General features: G+C 37.7%; 1 protein-coding gene across 2 annotated transcripts in view; it reads left to right on the forward strand.

Moving 5' to 3' along the window:
- The first annotated feature begins 222 nt into the window (after positions 1-222).
- The window catches only part of LOC132105633 (potassium voltage-gated channel subfamily D member 2-like), a 121,546-nt gene continuing 98,005 nt past the window's right edge, over positions 223-23,763 (forward strand). For both annotated transcript variants that reach the window (XM_059510904.1, XM_059510906.1), the window contains exons 1-2: positions 223-698; positions 977-2,165. In XM_059510904.1, the coding sequence (XP_059366887.1) occupies positions 1,054-2,165 (1,112 nt within the window). In that variant the 5' untranslated portion in view covers positions 223-698; positions 977-1,053. The remainder of the gene's footprint in view (positions 699-976; positions 2,166-23,763) is intronic.

The following is a 23,763-nucleotide window of genomic DNA, read 5'->3' on the forward strand; positions in this document are numbered from 1 at the left end:
TGATTCACATAATGCCACTGCATAACTTTACACAGTGCGCAATATAGGACGTTCATTTAATTTAGCTACAACAGAACAATATACCGAGAATAAACACTTTACCGTAACACTTCCTAAGATACATTATGCACCATTCACACGCTGTGTTACATTCATATGTGTTAACCGATGCCTGTAGCACGTGACACGCCTCCAATGCGCCGTGAGGAGAAACAACTTGGGCTCCACCGCGGACTCACAGTTCTTCGTCAGTAGCGGATGAAGCAACTTCCAGCGAATCATTTGTTGCAGGTCCCTTTTTGCTTGGGTCGCATTCAGACCTTGCGAAACAGATCTAGGGTCAATTGGATTACAGTTAAAAGAAGCTGATAAGAAAGTGTCATTTTCTGCTTTTGAAACACCGAACGCGCTCTCGCCAGGGTGGTCTTGTCTTCCTATGACACGACCACTGTGGCAGGTTTTTTCAAGAGGGTCAGTGTCAAACACAGAAGCCGTGGACTATAAAAACGATGCCACTGGACAACGTGAATCATCTACTTGACTTCTAAACTTGTTGCATTTGCTCCAGAAAACCTCCGAGTGCGCGTATCGGATACCTATTTGTGCGTAACGGTGGAAGAGCTATTCAAATAGGACTATTACTGATGATCTGTGTGCAAAAACCTACATTTTTTGCATCAAAATCCATTTATGAGGAGGTAAGTTGTTTCCCTTGCACTTAAGCAATATATTACACTAAAAAATAGATGCGGTGCATCTTTAGCCATTTGTGTTTGACCGAAAAGCCTTTTTTACGCATGCATATTACATAGCCTACACCACCATTCATTTCTACGGTCATTGTAATTCCTCCTTGCCATTCGAATGCTTTGATCTTGATAAATAACATGACTCACTGTGCAGTGTTCTCCTGCACGTGAGCGAGAGCCTTCATTGAAGTTCGAACATCAAGTTATTGCGCTTTGTGTCTCTCCAGATGTTCTATCTGCGCGCGGCGGATTTGTGAGCGCAAAACCTGCTTCAGTCGCACCGGGTCGCGCACATTGGATCAGCATGGCAGCCGGAGTCGCCGCGTGGCTACCGTTCGCGCGCGCCGCGGCCATAGGATGGATGCCCGTGGCGAGCGCCCCGATGCCGCCGCCTCCACGGGAGAAGAGGCGAGGTCAGGACGGTTTGATCATCTTGAACGTCAGCGGCACTAGGTTTCAAACTTGGCGGAATACTTTGGAGAGGTACCCCGACACCTTACTGGGAAGCACAGAGCGCGATTTCTTCTTCCACGAGGAGACCAACGAGTACTTTTTCGACCGCGACCCGGACATTTTTAGGCACATTCTCAACTTCTACAGAACCGGGAAGCTGCACTACCCTCGCCACGAGTGCATCTCCGCCTATGACGAGGAGCTGGCCTTCTTCGGCATCATTCCTGAGATAATAGGGGACTGCTGTTATGAGGAGTACAAAGATCGCAGGAGGGAAAACGCGGAGAGGATTCAAGACGATGAGGAGAACGAAAACAGCAAAGATATGGTGCTGCCGGATATGTCGTTCCGCGAGACCATGTGGCGCGCGTTTGAGAACCCGCACACCAGCACCATGGCGCTGGTGTTTTATTACGTCACGGGTTTTTTCATCGCCGTCTCTGTTATGGCCAACGTGGTGGAGACGGTCCCGTGCGGCAGCGGGCCAAACCGGGCGAAGGAGGTCTCGTGCGGAGAGCGCTACGCCCTCGCGTTCTTCTGTTTGGATACGGCCTGCGTCATGATCTTCACCGTCGAGTACCTGCTGCGTCTGATCGCCGCGCCCAGCAGGTACAAGTTCGTCAAAAGCGTCATGAGCATCATTGACGTGGTGGCCATCATGCCTTACTACATCGGCCTGGTCATGACGGACAACGAGGACGTGAGCGGGGCCTTCGTTACCCTTAGGGTCTTCAGGGTCTTTCGGATTTTCAAATTTTCGCGGCACTCCGCGGGACTGCGCATACTGGGGTACACGCTCAAGAGCTGCGCGTCAGAGCTGGGCTTCCTGCTCTTCTCTCTCACCATGGCCATCATCATCTTCGCCACCGTCATGTTCTACGCAGAGAAGGGCTCCTCCGCCAGCAAGTTCACCAGCATTCCGGCTGCGTTCTGGTACACCATCGTCACCATGACAACGCTGGGGTGAGTCCATGTTGTTGTGCTGCGCAAACTTACTGAATGAGCTTGCGCGTATGATCTGCTGTCAGGACTGCTTCAAAGCAGCCCTTTTACTCCAATGCGTCCTGAAAAGTTGAGAGCTTGCGGAGATAGAATACACCAAGGGCAGGGGGAGATCAATAAAAGTGATATAAATCAAAGAAATTGACTCCCCCTCTCTCTCCTCTCTCTCCTTTCTCTCCCTTTCTCTGTCTGGCTATCCATGACTGTCTCATTGCTTGAAAAGACAAAACCTATCAAAGCTATTTCATATTGAAACTTTATTTTTCTGCAATATTTGGTTCAAATGCACTCACATCCTTGTAAGTAATAAAAACTTAAATCAAAAATTATTTTTATAATAATAATAATTGAAAAAAAAAACTTGGAACTTATATTTTATATATTTTGTGTTGCTGTTTTTGAAAATGTTATAATATAAAAATATATTTTATAGTTTATTTTATTAATAAAATATTTATAATAATTAAAGAAACTTTCAACAAAATGTGTTTCACTTGACTACACTAGTGAGTATAAGGTTTAAAGCATTGGCTGTGTAGTTAATATATAATTTGGCTGACTGTATGACTGTCAGTAACAATGCTTTTAAATCTTTAAATGAGAATTTGAGGATTATGTTTTCAGAGCTATTTCTTTCTTATACCTCTGAATTTTAATCACAGAAGTGTGCTTCTGTCATTTGCACCTCACCAGAGTCAGACTGAGCACAGACTATTCCTTCCTATCTCAAAGCACCTTTGGCACAATGTTGTAATTTTCACACAGTCAGTGAACAAACAGAGAGACAAGGCTGATTCACGTGACGTTTAGCACTGAAGGCGATTACAATAATGCATTCCCTATTGATGTGTTATTCATTTATTAATCCCATCCCTCGACACCTCAGCATGTCTTCTCCAAACCTCCCACCTGCACAGAGAGGGCACTCTCCATGGTTCTGAATCTGCCTGCCGCATGTTGCAGTCACCCAATGGCTGCACTCTGCTGCTCAGGAGATGGCCGATTCTTTGCTGGCGGGCCGAAACGGTCCTGCGTCACACTCGAGGGGATTAATCAAGCCCCATGCTCCAGTACACATCCCGCTCTTTGATCGGCACGCCTTTGAAGTGCATTACTCTGAGTTTGTCATAACTTGCTCTGTGAGTGTCAATCTGACACCTGCGCCTGGCTGATATGAAGCACATTTCAGTAGTAAATGTGTTTGGGAGACATTTGGTTTTGGAGTTTTTAGTTTTAAATTGTTTTTTTTTTATACTGTAGTTCAACAATGTGTGGCTCACACCATCTGCCTGATTCTTTTTATATGTGACTTAAACTCTGAATATGGTCTTTAACGTACTGAATGTGCCTAATGTTGTCTTTGACACAAGAAATGTCATGAAGATGCCATGAATCTTTAATAAGAAAATTAGGTTGTCAGAGCTGTGGCACAACGCAGTGCATGTTTTTGTGATATATAAAGAGTTTTGGCTCACACAGTTCGAATCATCCCCATTCCCCTTCTATTTCTTGTCAGGTTTGCATTGTCTTATAAAGAAAATATGAGGTTTGGAGACAGCAGGAGTGAAAGAGGGGATTTTATTTTTTTGCTGTGTGAGTGAGAGAAAGAGAGTTTTGTTTAAGAGCATACTGTATCATCACATCTTATTGTGTGCAATTTGTGTCCTGCCGATTCTTGCCTGTCAAATCGGATGACATCAATGAGAAAATGAAATTACGGGCAAACGCTCAGCACTGACTTGATGTTGGGAGCGCTGTGTGTGTGTCTGTATGTTAGGGAGAGATGATGACTTGTCGGAGCCAGCTGGTTATGAGCTATGTCTTCCAAACACACCCACAGCTGCAGGGCTTCAGTGATGCAGCCCATATACTCATCTCCTCTCTCTGCAGGCAGGCATGCTGTTCTTCATTTCAGATTTTATTGCATTGCCTCAGTGAGCCCATCAAGAGGAGCACGTGGGGGGCAGTCGCTACAGCAGTGATCTGACCTGGTAAAGTCAAGTTCACCCTGTGATAAGCAAAAGCCAAAACTTGGGATGTGAAATCGGGCTGTGTCTTGAGACCATTTCATGTTTGATTGGCTACATTTTGATCTAAAAAAAGTTTCACATTGAAGATGTCACACAGTTTAATTTTAAGAGACAGTTGGGTTAGGAGGAACCTCGCCTGTTAGGTTTGAGATCTCATTGTCCTTTACTTGTCAAGTTCATCCATTACCCCCTTGTCATGTCTGAAATCTCATTCCTTTCCTATTTCTCCTTAAACACACTTGAGTGAGTGGCTAGTCCAGGCATCACTAAACGACTTTGCCTGCTCTGATTGAACAAGAGTCTGGCTCTCTAAATGTATGCATCACTTTTTAATGCCTCATTTCCCAGACTGAATGACAGGAATGGATCTGTGGCTCAGAGAGCAATGGGAGGAATTTACACGAGGTGGCTGTTTTAGATTACTTCAACCTGGTGTTTGGTTTGGATTACTAGTAATGAAGCCCTTGTGATGTTCCAACACCAAAGAGCAATTGAAGTTTGAGAACATTTTGCCTATCAGCAAGGTTTTGCGGAGATAAAAGCTAGCATTAAAGTGAGAGAAAGTTATGCTTGCTAGATTATACTTAAACCTCAGGCGCCTTCAATCTGTCTGCATGAGAATGATAGAGAATTGAAATTATCCATAAAGATATTCTCTATCATGCAGAACTGTGTAAGATACCTGAATGCTTCAACCAGTTTTAGCCCTAATAGTTATGGGTATACGCACCAGGGATGCTGCTCATCTCTGTCTCTTTTTGATCCGGATGAAGTGGCTTCTTTTATCTCTTGCTCTGCTTAAAGGATGCATATATCTTTTCTGCCTGGTGGTGTAAGATATGCCGGTTATCTCCCAATTGGCATAATATCATGATGCTGAAAACAAAAATGGATGTTCTTTTAAACATGGCTCAGAAGTTCCAGAGCGAATTATTCCACAATATGTCACAATGTTTCCCCAAGAATTTTAACTAAAGTACAGTACTTACCATGGCATATCTTCAGACCAGGGTTGTTCAGTTCTGGAGGACCACTTCCCTGCAGAGTTTAGCTCCGATACACCTGCCTGAAAGTTTTTAGTGTCCCTAAATACTTTCATTTGTCTGGTTCATGTGTGTTTAATTGGGGCTGCAAGTAAATTCTGCTGGAATCCGGCCCTATAAAACCCTGAACAAATCCATCCATTCACTCCCATTTGCTTGTAATCTGGCATCAACGTTCAGCCCTCACAGAGTCCTGCTCTTCCCAAATGGGAATGTGTGGAGCGTAGAGGTAGGAGGCAAGGGATGGGATGTGACTTTGGTTCACAACACGAATCTCCTCTTTATTGGACTCATTGTAGGATTTTGCCCAGCTCAATTAAATCAGCAGCATTTTAATTGGCTTATGCACAGTCAAATAGGATCTATTAAGTGAGCAGCTGTCAGAGCTGAAGACATGCAGATATGAGCAGGAGGGAGAGAGAAAAAGGTAAAGGGGGTAAATACATCAGCTTTAAAGCTCTTGGGTACAATGAGAATGTCTTGTAAATGAAATGCCCCCATGATCCTCTACTATACCCATCATTCTTTTCACTGAAATGCACTTCTCTCAGTTCATTCTCCAATCCTTTTTCATCCTTTCACACTGCTTCACCTTCTCCTGCGGGGTTATGAAGGCACATAAAGAGTCCTACCGAGAGGTTGTAAAGCGATTGATGGAGTTAAATAGACAGTCTATTAAACTCTCAGAAGTCACCCTGCATCAGGGTCAGTTAAGGCCAGAGGTTTCAACGCCCACTTGCTACGTATCCCCTGCCTGGGATGTGCCACACAGGACAGGGATTTGCTGGATTAATCTTCGATATTCATTGTGGTCACCATGGGTTAAGCAATAGGCTTAATTTCTTCTAAGAGAAAAGATCAGAAGTTCATAGTGCATGACCGAAGAGGCTTTAGTGTGTTTTTTTAACACTGCAATCAGGGCAAAACGTTGTTTTGTGCCAACAGGGTTGTAGTAAGGTCAGGGCTTGGTACAACATGTGAAAGGGACTCATTATTGTGTCTGAAAGAACATTGCGGTGTGGGGTTACCCTCATTAGAGCACCTTTACCAGGCATTGCAAAGCAAGAGCACTGTCCCGGAGAAATGCACTGATGCAGGTTTATTATTGATGATCGCGGGCCACTCAAGTGTGTCCACATAAGACACAACTGCCCCTATGCTGGGCTGATTAAAGGGACTGTTCACCATAAAATTCTGTCATCATTTACGCAAATCTGTAAAACTCCATGACTTTAAACAACCCCATTGAACCCCACTGACACTGCACTGTATGGACAAATAGAAGACATTTCTCAAATGTCATATGGGTTTTTGAAGAAAAGAAGTTATATTTTAGGGTTAACGTTTCCTTTAAACCCTGTAGGCAGGAATTGCTGTTTGAGATTGTGCATTTGTGCCGCAGAAAAACCTCCTCTATTTTGTGAGCCTACAGTTTTACACATAGGTCTGGTCTGGTTTATGATTGCCACATTCCACCAAGGTAATAAGTATTTCATATAATGGGTGTAGAGAAGAAAAAAAAGAAGAGTGTTTTGACCAAGATTCTTTTTCCACAGATGTACATGACATGTTTCATGGCCCAAATAGGAGCATGAGAGAAAAGCTGTATTTGAAAGATTTACACAGTGGCACAGCCACAGGGAAATAAAGAGCCTAGAATGAAGTAATTAAAGGCTCTTTGTCATGTGGAATAACCCCTGTGGTGTTGCTGTAGAGGCGCTAACTCTATTCATCCATCCATTTCATACTCGCGCTATTACTCCACACCGAGAGGCTAATTGGACTTGCCTCTCTCTCCCTAACTCTCATCCTATGTATTCCTTTTTTCCTACCATCCTTTTTCTTCCTCACCCCTTCTTTTATTCCACTTTTTTAGTCACTTCCTCTCTCTGTCTTCCTTCTGGATACATCACCTCTGTGATGGTTCAAACACCATAAAAAATGTGTTGAAAATGGAGCATGCACTCCTCAGACGGCTGCCTTTAATCAGTTGAATGAAACGGACAGAATGCTTTCTTCCTCCTCCTTTTCCAATTAAGTATTTGTTTTTTTCATTTGGGTTTTTTAATTACTTGGCCTGTCTAGGAAAAAAAGCAGTGGTAGCTGTAATGATGCTGGCATTGGGTGTTTTAAGCACTTTAAATCTCTCATGCACACAAATCTTGGCACACATCAACACATTGAAAATCAAAATACACCATTGTTCAGTGGCTGCTAGAAACTACGGAAATTGTGAGAGTGAGTGAAATTTAAATCTTGAAAAGTATAGTCTTTTTCCACATGATGATTAATTTGTTGATTGAAATGCTTGAATAAGGTCTACATTTAGACAAATTCACATAGAATAAAGGGATTAGTGATCACTATAACTTTTATTGTCCATTCCTAATTCCCAGGGTTTTTGTTGTGTTTTTTTTTCTTTCTAAGATGCTTTAGCCTACTATGTATTTTGAACCCCTGATTAAGGCTCTTTGCAACCCATTAAGGGTTAAAATTATCTGTTCTTTCAAAAACAAGGTTAGGGTTAGGCTTTTAACCTTGTTTGAGATTGTTCATATTTTACACTGTATACCTTTGGGACCACAATTTAAGTTTATAGTGGTACTTAATCTCTTGCTTTTGCTTAATCAAAGCACAAATTGGACAAAGAACATATCTGGCTATATAAAATAACACCTTTTGATCAAAATCTCACTTTCAGGTCATTGTTCTGTCCCAGGCAATATACACACTGTAGCAGAATACACACATACACACATAGCCTTGATTCACCACATGTGCTAGATCAACCTCATTTTATTAATCTGTCAATCAGAAGCACAAACACAGAATTCTTCCCTTTTCCACAGCTCATCTCCTCTAATTCCACGCTCATTCCATCTGTTATCTTTTTCAGGTCATGACTGATTTGACTTGTGTGCAATTAAGATTGTGGACTCTTGCTATTTCCAATTATTTTTGCCCAGTGTGTTTCCTGTGCAATGCTCTGGTCTGCACTGGACTAATTGAATTAATGCATTCATCTGCGTACTGTTTGCTTTTTCTCGATTCGATCTCACCCACACGCATTCTCTTGTATTTTTACTACGCAAATCTGAGTAATTCTTTTAAATAAAATAATAAAAAAATTCACAAAGACACCCTGGTAAGTCTTGGATGAATGTGATGATTCGAACCTCTGTATTGAAGGACAATGAGTTGTGTGTGCTTTAGATGAAAATAATAATGAACTGGCTTAAATTCAAAAGGGAACTGGAGTATTTTGCTAAAGCTTGCTAATACCATAAAAGAGGCTCATAAATAGCAGAAACAGAGTGAAGTAGGGAAGTGAATACAAATGTGGCCTTTCATATGGAGATCTCCTGTGGTAGTTCGACGTGTCTTCATTACAGAGCCTCTGAATGGTGTTTAAAGACAGAAGGAGAAATGGCCATCAGTCTGGGGTTGGCTTTTTGTCAGTGTGCATTGATTAAGCCTCACTAGGTACAGGAGAGATGACCTGCTAACATTGATCTGAACGCAGACTTTAACAGCTCGCAACAAGCTCGTAGCATGCAGAAACACACAAGAAAGACAAACTGAAAATCAATGATCAATGAGTGTTTCTGAGTTCATTCCCTTTACACTGTTTATTGTGACCCATTTTCATAAAATCTTCTCATGCAATCCAACAAATTTAATAACTTTGTGGGATGATTTATCGTAAATGATTAGATTTCTGCTTTTCCTGAAGATGATGTTAGAGGTGCTGTCTAATACTAAAACCGCTGTGCAGGGATGTTGAAGAAGGTGGCACAATAATAATTCAAGTAATTTTTACCAACATTTTACTGTTCCTACAGTAAAATACATTATATATATTTTTTTACAATGCATATTTTCCAGTTGATAGAGGTATAATACAATGTGTCAAAAGTTTGGAATAATTTAGATATGTGTGTGTGTGTGTGTGTGTGTGTGTGTGTGTGTGTTTGAAAGAAATCTGTTACGGCTACCAAGGCTGCATTTATTTGATCGAAAATACAGTAAGAATAGTAATACTGTGATTATTATTACAACTGAAAATAAATCTTTTCCATTTAAATATGCTTTAAAAATGAATTTATTCCTGTGATGGAATTTCCCTTTTTAGTACTGTAAAGCTGCTTTGACACAATCTGTATTGTAAAAAGCGCTATATAAATAATGGTGACTTGACTTGACATTCAATGTAAATGTTTTTAACTCAGTCTTGCTGATGCTTTTAAGACTATTTTAACAAGTGATTTTTGTGTCAAAACCTCTCCAGTACAAAAAGTGCAGTAAGAGCTATTAATTTAATGTTGAGTTTGAGATTCAGTCATAGAGACACTTTCCTTAAATGTTTAGGTTTTAAATGTTAATTTTTCATGCATACTTGCAGCCTATTATTAAATTGTGCCATTTAAAAACATGCATTGTCTTAATTGACCTTTGAATGCTGACCTGATCTTTTCTTGAATGTACAGCTGGATCAGGCTGAGCGTTGCTTGCCAGTTTGGAGTTTGTGTTTTTCGTTTATTGTGTTCTGTCATCAGGCAGTTATATTCTTTCACTATGCAGATGCATAGGGTAGAGTCCATTCTGAACAGATCACTTGCATTTGATTTTTCCTGTCAGTGTGAATCTGAAGCAGGCCGGCAGGGAGGCCGTTTGTTGGTCTTTGCGATTTGGACTCAAATGGAGTGAATCAATGGGAGGATGCCATGTAACTGCTCCAAGTCAGGCAGAACACTAGGGAACACACTGATTTTATGGTTGGGATACAAACCATTACACATGGTTGAATAGGCCATTACACAGCTTATGACACACCTGTCTCCCTTTTCCTTACCGTCGACTTATTTTCCCCATTTTTCTTCTGTTCTTCTTCTTCTTTTTTTTTTCTTGCTTCAAGGCACAATCAATTTTTCTGCTCAAATTGGAGTACTCTCAGATTGAAAAGTCAGCAGTGCTAATGCATAAATCCCAAACATTTCCCAATTTAGACTTTCTTGTCTGCCTTGAAGCAATGTTCTGGGTTCAATTTGAGAATCTGCCATGTTAGAATCTATAAAACACTAGGGAACACTGGGGAAGTCGTGGCCTAATGGTTAGAGAGTCGGACTCCCAATTGAAAGGTTGTGAGTTCGAGTCCCGGGCCGGCAGGAATTGTGGGTGGGGGGAGTGCATGTACAGTTCTCTCTCCACCCTCAATACCACGACTTAGGTGCCCTTGAGCAAGGCATCGAACCCCCAACTGCTCCCCGGGCGCCGCAGCATAAATGGCTGCCCACTGCTCCGGGTGTGTGCTCACAGTGTGTGTGTGTGTGTTCACTGCTCTGTGTGTGTGCACTTCGGATGGGTTAAATGCAGAGCACGAATTCTGAGTATGGGTCACCATACTTGGCTGAATGTCACTTCACTCACTTAAAAACTGTGTTTACATTAATGCCAGGCAAGTCTAATCAGGAATTCCTACAGTTTAGATATTTGTACATTTATTCTTTCATTACAAGTGTGTTATTTGAGCTTTAAAGTTTCTAAATTGTTCTTTTAGCTGTGGCACAACAGTTATACGTGGATGAACATCTGATTTTGCCTTACTAGTGTAGTTCCTGTGGGTGTCTTATTTCTAGTATCCTTGCTTATGTCATGGAACGGTTGCCAGGTTGGCTGGTTTTACATGATCTTGACAGGAATAAAGTGTCATGTTTAAATCTTGTTTTTGTACTCTTAAAATAGTGTGTATTATAGCTTTTTACCTGTGCAGCCCCATAGATGTCCACTGTAAATACATTTATGCAAAGTGATTTTGTTGTTTTTTACAAAATTAGGGTTTGTTTTCAGTGGCAATGCTTAACTAATAAACTGCAATAATTTACTTGTATTGAACCTGAATCATTCCTATTTACTAACCATAAAAACATACTCAAAGAAGAATGTTTTATATCTTTCCCTGTAGATAATCTTATAAGTGGGAAAGCACACACAGGAATACTTCTCAGGTGACTGGGTTCAGAGAAACGTAAGCTCTATTGGTAAACTAACAAGTCTCATTACATCACAGCTCAGTGTCCTGTACTTTAAACACACCTTTCATCCTTTTTGTAGCATAGATTAATGCCAAAGAAAGTATCATTTTAAGATATTTTAAAGAATTATTTGATACAGTTACATTCCTGATGTTCAGTTTTGACACAAATAGCTCTTCCCGATGTGAGATTGACCTTTCTGATAAATCACATGCTGCCTTAGAATGATGCATCGGAACAGCCAATGAGAGATGTGAATTATTCAACCAAGTGTGATTCTAGAAATTCAGTTAGTGAAGCATTTGTTACGTCAGGTGTTATTTAAATTATTTTAAAAGTGCAAAGGCTTCAGATTGCTTTTTGGAATTGCTTATTTAAGTCCAATCTAGCAGGCCGTGTTATTTATTTAGCACCGGTACAATCTGTTGGACACTGTCACCTAAAAATCAAGCTAAAATGTAATCCCGTTTTTGTGTAAATTGAGAAATTACTGAGTGAGTAGATGTTTGTAGCAGCCGTGGATCTCTAGGTCATTGAATGTGACGCGCTCATCAACTGTTTCGGGTGTCTTGTACTGTAGTGTTGTCCTTCAGTGTAGGTAAGCCGGTCAAGATGGACAGGTGATGTCAATGTGGACAGAATGACTGTAATAAGAGAGCAATGGAGAGAGAGGGAGGAGGGTGGTGTTTAGAGTGTTACATATCACTGTGACACATCATTGGAAACACAGAATCTATTAACCATCGACTATCCTCTATCTGCTTCTTTCGTTCCCCCGACACGCCGTAATTACTCCGCTTACATGCCAAATATACACACCTGCACTTACAGGAAATGTGCAGTAATGAACTGCCAGTCAAAAAGAGAGAGTGCGTGGTTGGACTGGTGGCAAAGGTGGTCAAACTGTATTGAAACTTTGAATTATAGGATGTGTTTCCATTGGGCAACTCTTTCTAAATATGTGAAGACAGGTCGTGCTCTTTAAATCTGAGATGGCGAGCGAAAACGGGAAGTTTGGACTGCTGTAATGACCTCATGTTTTAAACATCGCTGCCATTCTCGTCACCGTCTGACATTCAGCAAACTCTTCGTCTGTCCGGCCTTGATAGTGTCTCCCGCCAGGGCGATTGCTCCTGTAAGCTAATTATCACACACACACACACACATGCACAAATCACCTTCAGAGTTTTATTTTATTTTTTTGCAAACGTTCACCCACACTCTGTTTTAGTAGAACTGCACTTTTTCACAAGAATAAATCAGCAAACTTTTCGAGTGCCATTCACTAGAGTGCAGTTATTAAACAATGTGTGTGCGACTATGTAGTAAACATCAGCATACTCCATTGTGTAATTAGAAAGTTTGATGCTATCACCATGAAAATATCTGTTTTGGTTTTTATACTTCATTCCCAGATGCATCAGTCTTGATAATAAACGACATGCTGGATTAGGAAGCAATGTGTATGTGCATCGCTTGAATTGGATCTGCTTTTTATTTGCTGGCTAATGCATTATGCTCGCTTGCTGCTTTCAGCGCTCATAAAGTAGGGAACTAAATAGTAATAGTTGAGGTTTGTGCTGGTCTCTATGGTGTCTATCAAATGGATAGAGAGAGAGAGAGAGAGAGAGTCAATGCTACGATCTGAGGGAACAGTACTTGTCTTTGACGCTCTTACTGGGAAAAGCAGTCATATCTGTCTATTTCATATTTGACCTAACAATCTATATTTTATCATAATGTTCTCATTAACAGTGCTTAACCCATTAAAGATTTTGGGCTCCCTGGGACAAAGCAACAATTATAACTGTATATATTTGTTTGTTTTTCATTTAAAGAGTATAATCCTTAAAATTTTTTGTTAATTTAAAAAAAAAAAAAAAGATTGTGTATTTATTTAATAATAATAATACACTTTAATATTATTATTATTATTATTATTAGATTTGATTTAAATAATAATAATCATCATCATAAATTAGAAATTTATATAAATATGCATTATCAAATGAGTGTTTCCAAATCAGCCTGATCTTGACTGTGTGACACTGCTTTTGTACTACAATTCATTAAGTTACTACTGAGTTACTTTTAGATTACATTTTAGACACAACATTATCAGTTACTTTGTTTTTGCTCCGTTATTGAAAACTCTTCCAAGGAAAGCCACAGCAGAATTGTCTCCGGTGTTTTTGAGCAAATCATTTTAATTGATGATTTAGTAATTCACTTATAAAGGCACTTGTTTAATTTGTGTTTTCAAACAAATTGGGGGACTGAATGGTTCAATGACTCACTCAAAGAAAATTGTTACTTGTTTAATTCTCTAATGATTTTTAAAATAAATAATTTGAATTGATGATTCAGTAATTCACTCATAAAGGAACTTGTTTAATTTGTGATCTAATCAGCATTTTCAAGCAAATTGGTGGAGTGACTGGTTCAACGACTCAAAAAACTTTCATTCACTAATGAATCAAAATTTTTGAACAAATCTGTTGAATGGATGATTCAACAACTCAATAAAAAGGCACCTACTGGCTTATCGATGTAACCTATGGAAAAAGAATGACTCAGCAATATAAAATAATATTCTAGACTTTAAACCAGTTATCTCAGGCTGCCTGGTGACAGATGAAAGAACATCACCTACGGCTCAACCTGGCAAAGACTGAGCTTCTTGTCTTCCCTGCCACTCCATCTCTACAACATGAATTCACCATCCAGCTAGGTGACATTCAGAGACCAAATTGCAAAGACTGCTCAATCTTGCAGGTTTGCATTGCGCAACATCAGAAAGATCAGGCCCTTTCTAACAGAGCATGCTGCCAAACTTCCCTTGTCATTTCTAGGCTGGACTACTGGGATGCTCTTCTGGCTGGACTTCCATCAAGCACAATCAAACCTCTACAAATGATTCAGAATGCAGCAGCATGACTAGTCCTCAACAAGCCCAAAAGAGCCCATGTTACACCTCTCTTTATATCCTTGCACTGGCTACTGGTTGGGGCTCTTTTACCTGGTCTGTTCTGATAGGCTGGTAGTGGATGGTTGTAGCTTCCTATTGGCTGGGGGAGAAATCATAGCTGCTGTTATTGGCTCAGGGTTTGTGCCATAGTGTGAATACTGATGTGTGTGTGTAGATATCTGTACTTCAGTGCTTTAGCTCACACAGCGCCTTTGTGACGACTCAGCCAAAACAGGCTCAAAACAATTTAGCTGAATCCTCGATACTCCTTTTAGATACAAGAAATAAAAAAAACAAGTCTACCAGGGATCATTGATCCACAACCGGCTGTGAATATCAATGAAGTACCATTACACAAAGATAAATACGTTTTCAGAGGATTTCTGCGCACCCCTCACACATATAAACGCACTCCAGCTTTTAGATCAAAAACCAGCAGACTGGAATGCAGGGGGACATGAAAGCGACCGCAAGAAACAGGAGGAATCTAAGAGCTGCAGTCCCTAGAAATCAGCAGAAAAAATGAAATGTGCTTTGGATGACAAGCAGAGTCAAGTTTCTGTGTGAACCTACAGATGAAATCCATAGCTGTAATTTTAATGAGAAGAATTGGCTTTTCCCAGAATTGGCTGTCCAACATTGGCGTTGTGGCTTTGAGGACAATTTTGATTCCTGTTTATTTAAATATGCTGGATCTATTTCAAATAGAGCCCAACTGTTGGGTTCCGGAAGTAAAAATCCCATTTATTTTGCCCATAGAGAAACACAATTTAATGGTACTGTGGAAACCTTTCAAGAAAAAGCTACTGTGTGCTCTGAGGTTCTAAATCGGTTGTATATGCTTCTGTTGAAGCCATCTGTCAGCAATATTTCAACTTCATTTTTTACAGAACTGTGTTTAGAATAGCCAAATTTCAGTGAAGAACTATCCACCGATAAGAAATCTGTGGCAAATAAAACTCTCCAGTTGCCATTATATCCCTTGAAGCATTGCAAATGACATTAATCACAACCCTACACTCTTAAAATGCATTTGTATCTAATTATTTTGCTTATGTATTACTTTTATAAGATGTAATGCTTATATATTACTAAAAGTATAAAATATCTAGATTTAATTCTTACAACTGATGGCTATGAATCAGGTTTTATAATGGTTTTATTGATAATTGTTATTATATAAGTGTCAGATCTCTTTTTATTTGCAGTTTCTGCAGAAGATCAACTTCATGGGCCTGAAATAAAGTGAAAAGTTTAAATTTTTCTTAGTCTAACTAGATAACAGTATGACGATTGTAAGTCATAGGCATGGGCATGAGTGTGTGTGTCGTCGGGAGAGGTTGATGTAATGGTTTTATAATGGATTTAGAGCGGTCGCAGTAATCAGCACCGGATGACTTATTTAAATGTCATGCACTCTTCTTATCCTTTGCTGGAGATGAGGCATGAAAAGAATGAGCGGAGAACGCGAACGGATATTTCAACACTGTCACTCTTCACTCGCCGTTCCTCCCGGAAAGCTTAGACTGGATTTACGGTTCTCTGAGAGAGCTAAATCTTCATTCGAGTATAATTTCAAGTCGTTACTGTTACATGACAGAGAGGGCCAAGGCAAATATCACCTGAAATGAATGGAAGAGAAAAAGAGCAGAAAGGACTGATAGAGAAGCAGAGACTGACTAGGAAGGCTTAATCTTCCCTTTTTTTTAATAGATGATACCCCCCCCCCCCCCCCAAAAAAAAAAATACATAATGTAGCATCAAATTGAATTGCACTTTTTTTTATTCCCATAAAAACCATCTAGCCAATGGAAGAATTGTTCTTGTTTTGAAGACATTGGCTCTACACAGTACCATGTCTTTATATTAATAATCCTAATGAGTTATGCCTGCGGTGCCGACTGGTCTTTCATGAGCATGTATGTGCATGTTTGTCCCTGTTGTTCCACTGTTTGGAGTTTTATGAGATGAAAATAAGGGAAGTGAAATATATAAAACAGCCAGCCATCTCTGTAAATCATATGACTGAGATGGAAATGAGGAGATAAGAGAGAAAGAGAGAGAGAGTCTTTTGAGACAGGTAGATGATGACACTACTCTTGATCAGTAGTCGCAGATATAGACCCGCTCAATAGACACACACACTCGCACACACACGCCGCTCCACGTCGAAGTGCTGACGACAAGTAAACAGCCCATTGCTGTATGCAAAGATGTGAGTAATGAGTTCTTAAGGACAGGAGGAGAGGAGAGGAAATGGGCCAGCCCGGCGTTTGATGACTGGGGTAATGTGGCACAGGAAGTGATGAATACATCGGTGGGCACCATTTGGCACGACTCAGCGCTTTTCTTCTGACGCAGGTCCTTAAGACAGCCAGATTAATGAATCTCACTGAAATTAGATTAAAGACTCATAGCCCTCGTTTCTCTCCGGAACCAGACACGACGTCTTCTGAAATGTACACATGCAGATAAACGACAGATGCGTCATGGGTTTTAATCTTTATCTGGAATGCTGCTCCAGATACATCAGTGTTTTGTGTTGAAATATTGCATTTTTGAACAGTCAAAACAATATGAAGTTTGGAAAGCTCCATTATTCACTAATGGCAGGGAAATTGGCTTTGGTTGATCTTGAAATCATGGTGTGTCAAATTCGAGCACGTTGAAACAGACGTACATTTATTTTTGGGATAAAAATGCACAATTTATTTATCTTTTTTATATATTATGCTTTTGACATTATTTTTTACAAATTTATTTTTTATTTAGCATAAAATGATTTTTTTTGCATTTATATATATATATATATATATATATATATATATATATATATATATATATATATATATATATATATATTGATATATATATAAAAATGTAACCATAAAAAATTTAATAAATAAATATCCATGTTATTCATTTGGCTTTAAAATGGGGGGTTTCAAACTTTTTTTGTTTTATAACTTGTTTATGACTTTATCAGAAATATACTGTATATTGACTATTTTTTGCACTATTTGCATTTACATGTTTAACTTTTTACAGTATGCATCTGACATGAAAGTAAAATGTACAAAATTTTTATGCATTTATATATTTACTTTTTACATTATGCATTATTTTATGCAAAAAAAAAAGATTACAAATGCCAAATTGTTATTTAATTACAATATATACATATTACAATATATATTCAAATATTTATCTACTTTTGCCTTATATTTTTATGTAAATAGTCATTTTTATGTGGAATATCACACTACATATGCAATCAGCTTAAAAATGTAAAAGTACTATTATATATATATATATATATATGTATATATATATATACTTAAATATTTAACTTTTTACATTATGCATTTGACAAAAGTAAAATTTGCACTTTTGTGCATTTAGCAAATAATTTTTTTTCTGCATTTCTGCATATATATTTACTTTTTTTTACAATATGCATTGCTTTATGCTCAAAAAAATAAAAAAATGTTTTTTACAGATTTTTGTTTTACATTTTTATGTGTTAGTTGTGATTTATTTTTTATTTTTTTTTCTGGAATGTCACACAGATACATCAATGTTTTGAGCTGAAATGTTATTTTTGAGCAGTCAAAACAAAATGAAAATGTGGAAAGCTCTATTTACAAGCTCTATTAGTCACTAACAGCAGGGCAAATTGGCTTCGGTTGTTCTGGAAAGCGTGGCGTGTCAAATATGAGCATGAAGAAAACGTCGTACAGGTCCATTTATTCGTGGCGCGCATCGCAGGTAAGCAGCTGAAGGCGAGAACGCGCTCATACGTGAATGGAATACAGCTGAACGGGATTGAATATTGGCCCAAAATGCCTCTCATTTGAATGCAGAAAAGGGACGCCGTGGCATGCACACTTGAGAAGAGCTTTCAAAAGTGAGCAGACAGTTGAGTTGCTCAAGAGAGGAGAGCGTGCAACTCTGAAGGAGTGTGTAACCTTTAGCTTGCATCTCTTTTTTTTTCTGCATGCGTCTGAAGAGTGAGGTGGAGAGGGGCTCGGATGAGTGTACCACTGGGATATGACATTTCTCATTCTTTCAGTTTGGAGTTGGGGTTTGGGGGATTCTGGAAGCATGCCAGGAGATGTTAACATCCCTGGGGGGCTTTCTGGACGGGGTCTGATCGCTTTTCAGACCTCAGTCATTACCGCTTAACTTCTTCTGTATTACATTCACTCCATACCCTCTCTCACTCACTCTCTCTATCCCTTTCTCTCTCTTTCTCTCTGTCTCTCTCTGTTTCACTGCCATATCTATACACCCCGAGGCCACACAATACAACTGGAGTGTAGCATTCTTCAAACTTAAAGGGATAGATCACCTTAAAGTAAAAATGATCATTTAGGATGCTCATAAATTGCTGTCATTTCAAACCCATGCAATTTGTGTGTGTGTGTGTGTGTGTGTGTGTGTGGGGTGGGGGGGGTATGTTTTTGTTACATTTCAGGACACATCTCTGTATAATGACATGGGTATGACACAGGTATTACAAGTAGAGGGTGACTTATGAGAACTTGATGTCCCCATTTTTCAAAACGCTTATAAACCATACAGAAGGAGTTTTTTTGAGAAAGTAAAAATGCACAAAGTTTCCTGTGAGGGTTAGGGTTAGGTGAATATACAGTTTGTACAGTATAAAAACATTACGCCTATGGGATGTCCCCACTTTTCACAAAAACAAACGTCTCTGTGTGTGTGTGAACAAACAAATATTATAATATAATTTAATTATTTTCCCTCCAATGCAGCAAGTTTATAGTAAAAATAGTGATTATTGTAACATAGTATTGCAGTAATTATTTTAAAGGATTTAATTAATTCATTCATTTAATGTGCCCCCTTAATCTTTAATTGACAACATTAATGTCTCTTCGCCCTGGCAATATTGTAATATTCTATTGTATAATTATTATTAGGTCCATTTAGGTAGAGAACAACTGCATTCTTTTTTCCACATTTCCCCTTTTATAAGTTTATGCATTTAGCAGAAATTTTGACATTATATATATATTTTTTAATTTATTAACTTTTTATGCATTTGACATTTTTATGCCTTATTAACATTATGCATTTAGCATAAAAATAAAGAAAATATTTGCATTTACATTTAAATTTTTTGATTAGCAAAAAAAGTACACTTTTTAATGAAATAATGAAAGCAAAAACTTTTTTAATGAAAATGCATTTTTATGCACTTTCTGTATACAAAATAAATTGCCCTCTTAACTTTTAAACACATGCACACACACACACACACACACACACACACACACACACACATGCAAAACACTCTCACAACTGTTGACAAGTGTGTCTTCTCGATATCTAATGCAACCTGGGGTTTTAGAAAAGAAGGAATCCATAAATCTGGTGAACATAATGTGTTTACGGGTTCGAAGCTAGACATTTTCTCCCTTAATTTTTTTTCATGCTTTAACCTTAAATATTATGTAATATTAAGCTGTTTTAGGACTGATGCCAAACCTACTGTTCATCTGTTATGAATAAATCTCATCTTTGGGTTTGCATCCAAGTTCTACATAAAGAGAAAGTCTAATTGGATCAAAGTACCTTACATTTTTAACCATTTAATTTACTACATTATTCAATATATAAACCATTGTTTCTTGTTTGTTTGTTTGTTTTTTAAATTTCCTGCTAAAACCACTCACAAAGTTATAGAAAATTAGTCACAGTCACATTGTCTTGACAAGTCTAAAGCTTCACTTTTATACAGTATCCTGGCATTCACCAGAGTGATTGATGTGATGGAAAAAGCTCATCATGAAGGCTCTTTCACAATCATTACAAATGATTTTCAGACACAAGTGGAGAGTCAGTACTGTTGAAAAGCTCATAATGAAACGACTGCAGTAGATTCAGATCAGCCGCGTCTCGCTCGCATAGAAACACTGAGAAGATGGAGCTCAAGGATCAACATAAGTAATGTGAGTTTGCTGGAAAAGCTCTGTGCAGCATTGATTTGAACACTTTTGCGAGGCCAGGTCCTGCTCAGACCTGGAAAATCACTATTTTCAGAGGCACTTGTAGAAAGAGGAGTGCTGTAAAATATCATAAAGGAAGTGCAGATAGAAAGTGAGAGAATGAACACTAGCGTCCACAGAGAGATTCACAACCTTCGGTTTAGAGATGGTCCAACATGGGGTCTGACAGAGAGGGGGAAAAAAGTTTATTGAGGTTTGCTTTACTTTTCCATGATTTTTGTATTTTTTTAAAATGCCAAATGCATAAACATTTTAAATATATATATATATGTGTGTGTGTGTGTGTGTGTGTGTATGCTAAAGCATTACAAGCACGGTTTATTTAGCAGACGGCGCTGCTCTGTGCATGATCAATCATCATCATCATAATAGCCCTATTGTTTATGGTGATGCTCTCAGCGTTCATATATTCAGGCCAAGCGCTGGATGATGCATCTCCCAAACTTCACTCTTCACCGGGCAATTACAGTCCGATCTGCTGAGCATAACTCACCACAAAAGGAGCCACCTTCATTTGCGCTAGATAAGGAAAGAGGGAGTAAGATGAGAAAAGGGAGACTGGGGTTGGTTTGAACAGTTTCATTCTTGAATTTCGTTGGTGGAATTTTAGTATTATTTATGGTATTGTTTTAATATTTGGGATTAGCTTTTTTTAGTTTTCGTTTTTCTTTTAATTTTAGTTTTAATTTTGTGTATAATTTTTATTATACATGTTTATTTTATATCTCATTTACACTTGCTCAGAGAAAGACATAATAAAAGGGAGAATCTGGTTAGTTGGGACCTTTCTATGTTTTTGGAATATTTGTGGTGAAACTCATTAAATATTAATAGCTAAAATGCCTTTATTTTTAAGAGGAAAACAACACAACAAATGAATATTATGTAATATAGTAATCACAGTAATAATAATAGTTATATGTGGTATCGTTTATATGGTATATATATATATATATATATATATATATATATATATATATATATATATATATATATATATATATATATATATATTTGTTCATCTTTTAAATAAAATGTTTAGTTTATTTAAATGAATAAATTATTTTTAGTTTGTTTTAATCAACAAAACAACACTGTATATAATTTTTTTTAATTTATTTTTATTTCATAATACCTATTTTTTATAATTTTATAATTTAAAATTAATTTTAAAAAAGCTTAAATTAATAAAGCAATTAATTTTAAATAATAATAATAAAAAAAGATTTTGTTTATAAATCACACACAAATGTTTACACTTTATACAATATCCACTTTTGAGTCAAGTCTTAATTACATTAGCATATGTATGGTCTCAATGTATGGAGTGAGGGTCAAGAGGACAAACACCCAACTGTTATGGCAGCATCCAATTAAAAACCGCAGATGAACCCTGTAGTCGAGCATCCCCAGCCTCCCCTAACCAGTCAAACAGAGCCTTTAATCAAAGCTCTGCGCCGACTGCAGCGTGGCAGGAAAGACGCAAACACAAACTCTCCCATCAGACTTTATCTTACCCGAGACAGCCGTGGGATTTTGAAAAGCCACAGCCGTTTAAATGTGCTCACACACATGCTGGTACTAAACTTTCTCCCAGGTCCACTTTAACAATGTGGAGACCACTCCCTCCGGTGCCAGTTACCCTGGCAACAGCATTTTCCTGTTAATCCCCACCTTCCATCACGAGAGAGAAAGAGAGAGAGAGAGAGAGAGAAAGAGAGAGAGAGAGAAAGAGAGAGAGAGAGATATAGAGACGCTCTGTAATAAAGGGGGAACAATGCACATTCTTTCATTCAGACAGCAGACACCCATTTGTATTTTTCTAGAGAAAGCCAATGCCTACGCACTCTCTCTAATAAGGGTTTATGAGACAGAGACAAAGAAAGAGAGCAAGAAAGATGATTTTTGGAAAGGAGCAGAGTTGAAATGTTCTCCTACGGCCCATAGTTCCTTTGTCAAAGAAAATTACATGTGTTGCACACCACAAGGTTTTATATAGAACTAAAACTTAAACCATAAACCATTTTTTGTTATGAAAAAAAAAAAATTTGTACTTGAAATAAAGTAACTGTTCACTGAAATAAAATATCAGAACGTATTTAAAAAAGCTTTAAAAACTTTTGCCATTTTTAGCGTGTCTTCGTTATGTTGGCATATTTGTTGCTTGTTATTTTTTTTTTATATTTCGATTTAGCTTTCATTTATTTTTATTTCAGTTCTAGTTCGTCGTTTTTATACTTATACTAATTTACTAATTTTATTAATTTATCATACATTTTATATATATATATATATATATATATATATATATATATAAAACAACCTATCTAAATAAATGCTAACTGAAATAAATTAAGTTATTTAACAAGGCAATATTTATCATTCAAATTCAACTAGATGTACTGAAATAACTAAAAACGGAATATAAAATAAATAAAGAATTTACAGTAGACATTTAGAAACAATTAAACCTAATATAAATGACAAAAACAAGATTACTAAAACTTTAAAATTAAAAGTAGAAAATATAGAAGTACATTTTAATATAATATAATATAATATAATATAATATAATATAATATAATATAATATAATATAATATAATATAATATAATATAATATAATATAATATAATATAATATAATATAATAATTGATACTAAACAAAATATAGTGGACTTTTTGACCCTTTTGTGTGTTTGTATGTGAAAAAATTATATAAATCCATGTTCTTTTGTGTGTGAATGTAGATATTATCTTGTTTCTGTAACCACCATCTTTAACCTGAGCTCAGACAGCAGAAACATATCAGATTCAACCACGAGTGTCACGTGATCCTCTAACGAACGCCACTGTAATCACGGAGCAGTATCGGGTGTTGAATGCTAACCTATAGCCAGCATTACTGCAACGTTTCTCAAACGCTCCAAAATAAGCCGCAAAACACTGTTACATGAGACAGGCCTTTGCTAACGTGCTGGACGTGAGGTGGTTTGATGCACCTGAAGGCGTTCCACATGCATGAAGAGAAACACACATAACCTAAAGAACGTGACCACACTCATGAGTGGAAACGGCTTGATGCTCACAAAAGTACAGCTGCAACTCTCATGCTTTCACCTAGAGTTTTATATGACTTAAATAGTGACAAATGTGTTTTATTTGGTTCTAACTGCATACATTAACATCCAAACCATAAACATGACATGTCAACAAACACCTGACCAGTGTATTGTCTGTGCTATAAAAAGCAAAAGTGCTTGCAGAAATCAGTAATGCATCTGTATAGTGGTCATCTTTATGAAAAGTTACCATGGTTTTATTATTTATTTATTTATTTATTTATTTATTTATTTATTTATTTATTTATTTATTTATTTATTTATTTATTTATGTATTTATTTATTCATGAAAATGATTTCTCACTAAAATCTGTATGAAATATATTTTTT

This window comes from Carassius carassius, chromosome 26, assembly GCF_963082965.1.
Source record: "Carassius carassius chromosome 26, fCarCar2.1, whole genome shotgun sequence".
Lineage (NCBI taxonomy): Eukaryota > Metazoa > Chordata > Actinopteri > Cypriniformes > Cyprinidae > Carassius > Carassius carassius.